The sequence below is a fragment of the Neoarius graeffei genome, chromosome 3, assembly GCF_027579695.1.
Source record: "Neoarius graeffei isolate fNeoGra1 chromosome 3, fNeoGra1.pri, whole genome shotgun sequence".
In the NCBI taxonomy this organism is placed as follows: Eukaryota; Metazoa; Chordata; class Actinopteri; order Siluriformes; family Ariidae; genus Neoarius; species Neoarius graeffei.
This window is the reverse complement of record NC_083571.1, coordinates 40,021,765-40,033,845: the sequence shown is the minus strand read 5'-3', so window position 1 is coordinate 40,033,845 and position 12,081 is coordinate 40,021,765. Positions and strand designations below refer to the sequence as shown.

Sequence of the window (12,081 nt, the reverse complement as noted above, 5' to 3'; positions counted from 1 at the left end):
ATACCACATTGGGTTCCACTTTCTCAGCCAAGAACAGGAATCTGAGGCTGTCTTGGGCACAGACTCCTCATATATACAGCAATGTATGTTATACATGTTTTGAAAACCCACTTCCAATTAGAACACTTTTTTTTTTTTTTTTACAGTATCGTTAACAATATTTCCCTTCCACTCAAACAACAGGAAACAGTGCAGATTTAAGGTTGGTGAAGACCTACCTAGAGCTGGGCTTGCCTGGATCTCATATAGACTTCTTGATGTCAGAGCGCAACCAGGTAACTATCCGTTCATCTTCAAGGTAAAAAATTTTTTTGGTTTGTTTTTGTTTTGTACTAGGCAAAAAAAAAAAAAATTCTGTCTGTAAAGTGAAATGTCTTGTCTTTTTGGCTTGTACCATCTCAGAATGACACTTTTGCTGACTTTGATTCTATGACTGACCGGCTTTTGGATGAAATTGTACAATACATACAAATCTACAATCTCTCAGTTTCTAAAATAAGGTAATTTTTTTTTTTTAAGATGAAACCAGAGAATTCATATACAGTACTGGGCAAAACTTTTAGACACGTGCAAAGAAATGCTGTAGAGCGAAGATGCCTCCAAAAATAATGAAATTAAATGTGTCTACATTAAAAAAAAAAAAAGCCTTACACTGCAACTCCAGTATAACGAACTGCTTGGGGGACATCCAAATAGTTTATCTCATCTCATTATCTCTAGCCGCTTTATCCTTCTACAGGGTCGCAGGCAAGCTGGAGCCTATCCCAGCTGACTACGGGCGAAAGGCGGGGTACACCCTGGACAAGTCGCCAGGTCATCACAGGGCTGACACATAGACACAGACAACCATTCACACTCACATTCACACCTACGGTCAATTTAGAGTCACCAGTTAACCTAACCTGCATGTCTTTGGACTGTGGGGGAAACCGGAGCACCCGGAGGAAACCCACGCGGACACGGGGAGAACATGCAAACTCCGCACAGAAAGGCCCTTGTCGGCCACGGGGCTCGAACCCGGACCTTCTTGGTGTGAGGCGACAGTGCTAACCACTACACCACCGTGCCGCCTCCTTTGAGCACTGTTCTCAATAATTATTAGTGATCTACAACTAAGCTAGGTTAGTTAAGTCTTTGTTTTATGGCATTAACACATATATTGTTAAGTTGACTATGGACTTGATTACTTATTATGCGTCTGTGGTGGAAAGAGGTGCGCATGGCTCAGTGTGTCATGTCAGCAGACAAATGATGGATGTAATTGCAGGAAGAGTGTTTATTTACAAATAGGCAGGCAAACAGTTCACAAACGTAAAACAAAGGCAGGGTTGTGAAATGGGCAATGGTCAAGAGACAAACGGAGCACAAACAGAATGGCTGAGGCAGTGACGAAAGACAGAGTCCAAATACACAAAACAAAGTCAACACCAGCATAGATACAAGGTGTGGTAACATGAGACACTAAGTACAGCACGTGTACTTCACTAAATAACATCATTTAAATTTAACATTTTAACATTTTTTAACATCATTTAAATTTAACATTTTTAAATAACATCTCATTGCCATTGTCATGTGGATGTAAGGCTACATCCACACGACAACGGCAACGAGATGTTATTTAAAAATATATCGCGTCCAAATGGGCAACGATCAGTAAAATATCAGGTCCATATGGCAACGCAACGCTTGCTGAAAACGATGCAATACACATGCCACACCTCTAGGGGCGCTGTAAGACGGTCCCTTCGGAGACACCAGAACAATAGAAGAAGTAAGGACGCATGCGCATAAACTATTATGCGCGAGACTTCATATTAGCCACAAAGTCAGGAAAATCTGTTCGTAAAATTACATTATAATGACCAAATACAATGAAAAGTATTTTTCCAGTCTCACCTGTGAAAGGTAATCCCATGTGATCTCGTTTGGATGGCAAACCTGTTGGTACAGTTAAACGCAGCTAATCTTTATTCTCCGCTTTGACCTATCCAATATGGCGGCGAGGATGGCGTATGATTCTATGCAGAAGGCGGCGTCTTTAATGGTCCGGAATAAATTGAATGCTACACGTTGATGGATTAATTTGTTGTTTCTCACCTGTGAAAGGTAATCCCATGTGATCTCGTTTGGACGGTAAACCTGTTGGTACAGTTAAACGCAGCACATGAATCTTTATTCTCCGCTTTGACCTATCCAATATGGCGGCGAGGATGACGTATGATTCTATGCAGAAGGCGGCGTCTTTAATGGTCCGGAATAAATTGAATGCTACACGTTGATGGATTAATTTGCTCTTCTACGCCCTTTTTGAGGAATGTATTGTAGGACTTAAACCATCATCTGAAGAGGTGAGATCACTCCTTTTTTTTCCCTATTTTTGCCAGCGGGATTGACTCTGCCCTAAGGGCAGAGTCTCTCTCTCTCTCTCTCTCTCTCTCTCTCTCTCTCTCTCTCTCTCTGCACCATTACACAATAAATATTCACAGTGAAAATATTTTGTAAGCGCGTTTCATGAACCAAGTTATAGGATTTGTTGACAACTCTCATCGAGTTCGTTACACTTCTACCCGGCGTGAAGCACTCACAGTCATGTGGTTGTGACGTCATCATAAACAAATCCGTTCTACTCATCCAGACAACTTCACAACGGCAACGTTGCCAGATCTTTCCACTCTGGAACCTGTTCTCAAAAAGATTACGTTTTGGGCACCCAAAACGCCGGTGCCGTGTGGACGCCAGGCCTAAACGATAAGCAATTGTATCGGAGTCACCTGAATCCGTTGCCATGTGGACAGGGCCTAAGTCTGTGGGTAGAGAGTCCTTATAAGTGTGCTGTGATTGCGCAATCGCAGACTCATAGGAATTAGTCCTAATGGTGCTCGAAGCATGCAGCACATGCATCACCAATGGACATGACAGGGATTTTTTTTTTGAAGACTCCAACTTATTGCCATTAAAGGTGGGGGACAGGAACTTGGTTCATTTAGATGCAAAAGTTCGTAGTAAAAGAGTTCATTATAATGGGGTTGCAGTGTATAAAGGTTAGTAAACCATAATAAATGAAACAAAGTCAATATTTAGTGTGACTGACCTTTGCTTTAAAAAAAAATAGTCATCTCGGGTACAATTTGTGCAATTTTTTAAAGATAGAGCATCTTGCAGAACCAGCCACTCTTCTTCTGGAGACTTTGTAGCAATTGCTTCTTATTTTTGCAAACAAAACCCAGCAGCCTTCATTCTGGGATTTTTATTTATTTATTTTTTAATCTGAAAAGTTCTCTCTTGGGTAATATGCTGCTTTCTTTACATATATAAAAATATTTTTCTCTAATTTAATTTTGCACTGGAAAACTAATGTTTGGACATTTTAAATGTTTTTTGTACTGATGTGACAATGTAGACATCATAAAATAAAAATCTATACCAAAAAAATAGTGTGCCTAAAAGTAATACAAAAAAATATGGTGCCTAAGACTTTTGTACAGTACTGTACATAAGTTTGTTTTTACAATATCATTGTCAGTTATATGTATGGAGTAGTATTCAGTGTTACATGCAGTATCTGAAGCATACCTGCCAACCTGTACGCATCTTGTGTAGCCGCTACGAATTTTTACCTCATTGTACGACTGTACGTTTTCACATTAAAAAGTACACATATCGTCCGAACTTGCATTTCAGTCAAGTTCTCGCTGAAGTTGATACCGCTGATCTGTGAGAAAATTCAAAGCCAGAATGGAAAGCTTTGCCCAATCCCCCCGCCCCTCTTCCAGAGCGTGTGGCTCTGCCCTCTTCACCTGCTCCCCTTCCTCCTTCGCGTCTCTGACTTGAGTGCAGCGGTGCAGCCAGGTGGCTAGAGCGAGTCGGGGATTGAAACGTCGGTTAGAGACGTCGTTTTTATATTTGTAACAGAAATGGTTGTGTTTCACGTGTACTCAAGAGCTTCCTAGCTGTTATTTTGTGCATTTACAACACCAACAGTACAGGCTAGTTCTTCATTTAACTTCGAAGCCGTCACTCGAGGTTGCATATTCGATGCGGTAACCAACGAAACCTGATTACAATTCCTCTCGCGCTCTCATTGAATCACTATGATAAGTACCACTTTATTGATGTGCTCAACAAAACGTAGCGTGTTGTATATCTTAAGGGCAGTCGGTAACTTCTGTCAATGGTAGCCGAGAATGTTTGCAGATGATGTGAAGTTGAAAATTGGTCATCCCTCTTCTGAAAAAACCTGCGTGGTACTGCAGTATCAAATGCTTTTTTATACAGTATTACTGCAGTAAATGCAATATTTCGAATGCAAATGCAATAGTTTGCACATGAAAAAGGCATACTACAAAATACTGCAGTGTACTGTATAATGCAATATTTTTACTGTATAATGCAATATACTTCCAACATGTTAAAAAATGCAAAAGTCTAAACCTATTGCATGGGAAATTTGTGCAGACCATGTTTTGTGTTGAAAGTGCCTTTTTTACATACTGTATTAATTTAATGTTATTTATTTTGAAAGAGTGGCTCTGGTTTAATTTCATTTCATTTGCACATGTATTTAATGTTTGTTGTGCTTTTAAAAACGGAAGGAAGTTCCCAAGAGCCATCAGTAACAGTTTCCCAAAGTCTATCAATAGGAATGTTTTACAAAACTGGACTATGTTCCCAAGGTCAAGCAATAAAACTGAATTGAAAGTGTGTTTTCGGTCTGCTGGTTGTGGTCTGTGGGGGCGCATGCGCGCCGGGTTGGGGTGGGGGGTGGGGGGGTTTACTCATGAAATTGTAAAATTGTACTCATAAAATTTTTTCAAGGTTGGCAGGTATGCTAAAGACGCATTCCTACATGTTTAAATTAATTCTTACAGGATGAGTCAAACGTTTGGACACACTCATTCATATGTTTTTCTGTATTTTGACTATTTTCTACATTGTAGAACAATACTAAAGACATCAAAACTATCAAATAACATATGGAACATACATGAAATTGCCCTGTGATGACCTGGCGACTTGTCCAGGGTGTACCCCGCCTTTCGCCCATAGTCAGCTGGGATAGGCTCCAGCTTGCCTGCGACCCTGTAGAAGGATAAAGCGGCTAGAGATAATGAGATGAGATGAGGGACATACATGAAATTATACCTTGATGAAAGCTTTACACACTACTGGCATTATCTTAACCAGCTTCATGAGGTAGTCACCTGGAATGCTTTTCACTTCACAGTTGTGCCTTGTCAAAAATTAATTAGTGGAATTTCTTGCCTTCTTAATGCATTTGAGATCATCAAACAGTAAATAGGAAATAATAAAAATACAGTAAATTGCTCTATTCAACAACTATAGTAATCCATATTCTGTCAAGAACTGCTCAACGAAATCAAGAGAAATGACAAGCATTCATTACTTTAAGACATGAAGTGTTTCGTAATTAATAAAACTATTGAAAAAAAATAATTGAATTAGATGTCTCCAAACTTTTGACTGGTACTGTATTTTATTCACTGCTACTCATGCTGTGTAAATGTGTGTCTTTCAAAACTTGATTAACTATGATTAACTATCATATTAACTGTGACTGTTTTCCAGCTTTGTGGGTCATTCTCTGGGAAATCTGATAGTGCGCTCGGTGTTGACGAGGCCTAGGTTTAAGGGCTATCTTAACAGACTTCATACCTTCCTTTCATTGTCTGGGCCACATCTTGGCACCCTCTACAACAGCTCAGCCCTCGTCAATACCGGTACAACTAAAACTGACCATCAGTACACTGAATGCAGTAGAAAACAGAAAAGGACGTTATCAATTAAGTTTATAATACAATTTTATGAAATGATCATAGTAAAAAAAAAATACAACCTCTTCCTTATAAATTATTAGTAACCTTTGCAGACTAACACTTGCTCTCAGTTTGATGATTGTATACTCCTTCCTCCTTCAGGACTATGGTTCATGCAAAAATGGAAGAAGTCTGGTTCACTACTGCAGCTAACTTGCCGTGATCACTCAGACCCTCGGCAGACATTTCTCTATAAGTTAAGCAAGAAAGCTGGTTCGTATTACTCATTGGTCTTTGATACATGCCGTTTGTTTGTTTGTTCATTTATTTATTTTAACTTATTTGACTTTTTGGACTCTGTATGGTACAGGTCTTCAGTTTTTTAGAAATGTGGTGCTGGTAGGCTCTCTGCAAGACCGTTATGTTCCCTATCATTCCGCTCGCATTGAGATGTGCAAAACAGCCTTAAAAGACAAGCAGATGGGTGAGACCAGCATTTCTTCTCTTATATTTTAAGAATTTGTTTTATTAGTGTCTGAAGTTAAATGTTTGTTTGTTATACAATATTAATTGTATGAAAAATTCAGTTAAATAATCCAAAGTTAATTACTCTTAATCCCCAGGGCCAGTGTATGCTGAGATGATTGAGAATTTACTAGTACCTGTGCTCCAGAACAAAGACTGTAACCTGGTGCGCTACAATGTTGTGCATGCACTGCCCAACACAGCCAACTCTTTAATAGGCCGGGCAGCCCACATTGCTGTTTTGGATTCTGAAATATTCTTGGAGAAGTTCTTCCTGGTAGCTGGGCTAAAGTTCTTTCAGTAGCTGGTTAGGACAGAAAATGATAGCACAAATACCTCCCACCATTGAAAAAGACATTGTCAATGCCCTGTCATCTCTCAATGGCCTATATTTTGTTCTTAATATTTAGTTTTTATTCAGCTCATTTTAAATGTAGTATTCATAATTTGAATGTTTGTATTGCCATTTTTAAAAATAATTATATTTAGTATTCTGTTCATCATGAAAATAGTTAATTGTACATGTCTTACATGTTTTCAGTGCTATTTAAGTTAAACACTTCAATAAAATAAGATAAAATAATAATAAAAAAAATTTTTATGTCTAATGGGGTGGGTGGTGGGTTTGAATTTGTTTAGTTAAACCTTGTTGATACTGAACTGGAAATTTAGCTGCTTAATTGGCATAGCTTCCTCAAGGGCCACTTTTGTTGTGAATGCTCATGTTCAACAGAACTTAAACATATCAGGAGTATCTGCTATCCAAACTGCATTAGATATTTTTCAATCAGTAGTCATTTAAGTCCATGCATTTTGTTGAAACAGCCTAAAACTTTGCTGTGGATTTATGTAATGTTTTGCTCAGCCATTGCAATGTCATGCACACGACATTATCCCAACCTTGTGTTGGGTAAAATAACGTAGCATGTTAAAATTTTACATGGTGTCCACATTTAAGTTATTTTAATTTGTTTCAGTTGAGTATAACAAATTCTTGTTAGATATTATTTTGTTTTTGTTCAAGAAAACTGAGTTTCATTTGTTACTGGGTGCTAATTTATGCTTGTAAACAAGAAATTGTAAGCAAGAAATGTAAATGAAATGTCAATTTTATTATTCACTAAAATGTTTTTTATAATGGACCTAAGCATCATTAAATGAATCATATTAAAGTCTTTTCCTTTTTGACCATTTATAATCCTTGGAAGGTACCTCAGAGTAATAATGCTGTGTTCCTTTCTGTTCTTCAAAACTATTTTTAATAATAAATGTTTATTTCTGTCCATCACAATGCAAAAATGTTAAGTTACTTGGTTTGCACTGTCTTTACAAAAAATCATGAACTGATCCATCGGCAGAGCGCAACCAGGTAACTGATGTTTCTTCACTAAAGATTTATTTATTTATTTTAAATAACTTACTATGTCTATGTACACTACCATTCAAAAGTTTGGGATCACTTTGAAATGTCCTTATTTTTGAAAGAAAAGCACTGTTCTTTTCAATGAAGATCACTTTAAACTAATCAGAAATCCACTCTATACATTGCTAATGTGGTAAATGACTATTCTAGCTGCAAATGTCTGGGTTTTGGTGCAATATCTCCATAGGTGTATAGAGGCCCATTTCCAGCAACTCTCACTCCAGTGTTCTAATGGTACAATGTGTTTGCTCATTGCCTCAGAAGGCTAATGGATGATTAGAAAACCCTTGTACAATCATCCCTTAGGAAAATTAACCATGGTTTTACTATGAAAACTAACCATGGTTTTACCATGGTTTATAGTTCTTCATGGTTTTTTGGGTAACCATGAAAACCATGGTTCATGACTATGGTTTAACCATGATTTAACCATGGTTTCACTATGGTAAATGTTAATGTATCTGGGCTGTTAATCGAGATCCTTCTCTCCAGCATTGACTGTTGGACGAAAGCATGGTAATACTACAGTTAGTGCATCCTTTTAAAAACCACACTATCCCTTTTTAAACTAACTTCATAGTTACTATGACCTATGGGCGGCACGGTGGTGTAGTGGTTAGCGCTGTCGCCTCACAGCAAGAAGGTCCTGGGTTCGAGCCCCGGGGCCGGCGAGGGCCTTTCTGTGTGGAGTTTGCATGTTCTCCCCGTGTCCGCGTGGGTTTCCTCCGGGTGCTCCGGTTTCCCCCACAGTCCAAAGACATGCAGGTTAGGTTAACTGGTGACTCTAAATTGACCGTAGGTGTGAATGTGAGTGTGAATGGTTGTCTGTGTCTATGTGTCAGCCCTGCGATGACCTGGCGACTTGTCCAGGGTGTACCCCGCCTTTCACCCGTAGTCAGCTGGGATAGGCTCCAGCTTGCCTGCGACCCTGTAGAAGGATAAAGCGGCTAGAGATAATGAGAGAGATGACTATGACCTATTACACATACAACTATGATGCTACCACAGCTACTGCAGTACCATGGATAAACCACAGTAATGCTATGGTTGGTTCATAGTACTTAGAATCACCATGAAATACCGTAGTAGAACCATGGTTACTACCATGGATGAACCATAGTAATACTATGGTTGGTTCATAGTACTTAGAATCACCATGAGATACCATGGTAGAATCATGGTTACTACATAAAAACCATGGTAAAACCATAGTAAACCATGGTAGATTTTCTTAAGGGATGTTAGCACAGCTGAAAACAGTTTAGCGCTTTAGAGAAGCTATAAAACTGACCTTCCTTTGAGCAGATTGAGTTTCTGGAGCATCACATTTGTGGGGTCGATTAAATGCTCAAAATGGCCAGAAAAATGTCTTGACTATATTTTCTATTCGTTTTACAACTTATGGTGGTAAATAAAAGTGTGGCTTTTCATGGAAAACACAAAATTGTCTGGGTGACCCCAAACTTTTGAACGGTAGTGTAGTACTCCACCTTTTGGTGAAGTAGGTTCATCTCACACTGGAAAAAAAAAAAGAGAAAAATCCAACCTTTTAATTAAATTTTTTTTTTTCCCCAGAGGAAAAAAAAATCCTCATCAAGAAATGATTATTTTCAACAAAAACATGTGCCACTGTTATTGGCACCTCTGCATTTCATACTTTGTATGACTTCCCTTTGCCAGTAAAACAGCACCGAGTCTTCTATAACATTTTATCAGATTGGAAAATGCTAGAAATGAAGCTTTCTGAACCAGTGAACCGGTTAGCCTGACCCAGTTAACTTGAGTGTGCTGGTTGTTCAGGCAGGTCTTCGTGTAGTTATAGTCTGTTGTTTATTTTTTATTAATTAAATTTATTATTATTATTACAGGGTAATCATATTGCGGTTTTGTTTCTGCAAAAGTTTGGATTATTTTTATAGCTATTTTGAACGGTAAAGTAGAAAGCAATCAGGATCAGTGCAGCTACACTCAACCAATATGGCGCATGGTCATTTCGCGGCAATTCTCCTGCTAGTTATAGTCAATTTATCGGCGTTATATACAAAAATATCAACTGAAACTCAACAGAAGCATGTTATAAGATTTATAGATTCTAGGAGACCTGGAAAGATGATGCTGACCAATCTGATGTTTTGTCCTGGATGAAAAAGTGCTTAGCAGGAATTCTATTTACAGCCGGAAGTGACCTTCACCCTGGTCCTTGCTCAAAATGTAAACAAAAAGGGTGGAAACGAGCTGTTAAAACTAGACTCCTTATCTGTTTATACTCCTGATCCTAATACTGGGAGATGTACAGATATAACCAGGTCCACCAAAGGTAACTGCTAAACCTGCTTATCCGTGTGGAGTGTGTGAACCTAATGTCTGGAGTAATCAAGCTGCTCGACAGTTGTGACATCTGGTCCCATTGCAAATATCTGAATGTCACTGCCAGAATATCGCCGTCTAGGGAACTGTGATGACCAGTGGTCCTGCAATAGATGTATTCTACCTCAGTTTGCTGATTCATTTTTCTCACAACATGATGACAGCAACCAAGCAGCAGGTGTTGTTGATGACCTCCCACCAAGTGATCACTCAGAAAGGCTAAACCGGGGTTCTCGACCTTTTCCGCTTTGTGGCCCAGTGGTTGAGAAACACTGGGCTAAATGACATGCAGCAGTCTGAATACCTTCGATCTAAGGGACTCAACTTCATTCACCTGAATGCACGTAGTCTTCCAAAACCAGACAAGATCCGATCCCTGGCCATTCTTCACACAACTTCTCAGTAAGTGATCATCAACTAGTATATTGTACAACTCTGATTCCAAAAAAGTTGGGACAAAGTACAAATTGTAAATAAAAACAGAATGCAATAATTTACAAATCTCAAAAACTGATATTGTATTCACAATAGAACATAACATATCAAATGTCGAAAGTGAGACATTTTGAAATTTCATGCCAAATATTGGCTCATTTGAAATTTCATGACAGCAACACATCTCAAAAAAGTTGGGACAGGGGCAATAAGAGGCTGGAAAAGTTAAAAGGTACAAAAAAGGAACAGCTGGAGGACCAAACTGCAACTCATTAGGTCAATTGGCAATAGGTCATTAACATGACTGGATATAAAAAGAGCATCTTGGAGTGGCAGCGGCTCTCAGAAGCAAAGATGGGAAGAGGATCACCAATCCCCCTAATTCTGCGCCAACAAATAGTGGAGCAATATCAGAAAGGAGTTCGACAGTGTAAAATTGCAAAGAGTTTGAACATATCATCATCTACAGTGCATAATATCATCAAAAGATTCAGAGAATCTGGAAGAATCTCTGTGCGTAAGGGTCAAGGCCGGAAAACCATACTGGGTGCCCGTGATCTTCGGGCCCTTAGACAGCACTGCATCACATACAGGCATGCTTCTGTATTGGAAATCACAAAATGGGCTCAGGAATATTTCCAGAGAACATTATCTGTGAACACAATTCACCGTGCCATCCGCCGTTGCCAGCTAAAACTCTATAGTTCAAAGAAGAAGCTGTATCTAAACATGATCCAGAAGCGCAGACGTCTTCTCTGGGCCAAGGCTCATTTAAAATGGACTGTGGCAAAGTGGAAAACTGTTCTGTGGTCAGACGAATCAAAATTTGAAGTTCTTTATGGAAATCAGGGACGCCGTGTCATTCGGACTAAAGAGGAGAAGGACGACCCGAGTTGTTCTCAGCGCTCAGTTCAGAAGCCTGCGTCTCTGATGGTATGGGGTTGCATTAGTGCGTGTGGCATGGGCAGCTTACACATCTGGAAAGACACCATCAATGCTGAAAGGTATATCCAGGTTCTAGAGCAACATATGCTCCCATACAGACGACGTCTCTTTCAGGGAAGACCTTGCATTTTCCAACATGACAATGTCAAACCACATACTGCATCAATTACAGCATCATGGCTGCGTAGAAGAAGGGTCCGGGTACTGAACTGGCCAGCCTGCATTTCAGATCTTTCACCCATAGAAAACATTTGGCGCATCATAAAATGGAAGATACGACAAAAAAGACCTAAGACAGTTGAGCAACTAGAATCCTACATTAGACAAGAATGGGTTAACATTCCTATCCCTAAACTTGAGCAACTTGTCTCCTCAGTCCCCAGACGTTTACAGACTGTTGTAAAGAGAAAAGGGGATATCTCACAGTGGTAAACATGGCCTTGTCCCAACTTTTTTGAGATGTGGTGTTGTCATGAAATTTAAAATCACCTAATTTTTCTCTTTAAATGATACATTTTCTCAGTTTAAACATTTGATATGTCATCTATGTTCTATTCTGAATAAAATATGGAATTTTGAAACTTCCACATCATTGCATTCCGTTTTTAT

The 12,081-nt window shown here is 39.1% G+C and overlaps 1 protein-coding gene across 7 annotated transcripts in view; it reads left to right on the top strand.

The window, feature by feature from the left end:
- Positions 1–7,474, top strand: part of fam135a (family with sequence similarity 135 member A) — a 182,157-nt gene extending 174,683 nt beyond the window's left edge. For all 7 annotated transcript variants that reach the window (XM_060916827.1, XM_060916826.1, XM_060916825.1 and 4 more), the window contains 6 exons: positions 184–275; positions 403–500; positions 5,590–5,741; positions 5,940–6,050; positions 6,148–6,261; positions 6,401–7,474. In XM_060916827.1, the coding sequence (XP_060772810.1) occupies positions 184–275; positions 403–500; positions 5,590–5,741; positions 5,940–6,050; positions 6,148–6,261; positions 6,401–6,606 (773 nt within the window). In that variant the 3' untranslated portion in view covers positions 6,607–7,474. The remainder of the gene's footprint in view (positions 1–183; positions 276–402; positions 501–5,589; positions 5,742–5,939; positions 6,051–6,147; positions 6,262–6,400) is intronic.
- Positions 7,475–12,081: the final 4,607 nt, after the last annotated feature.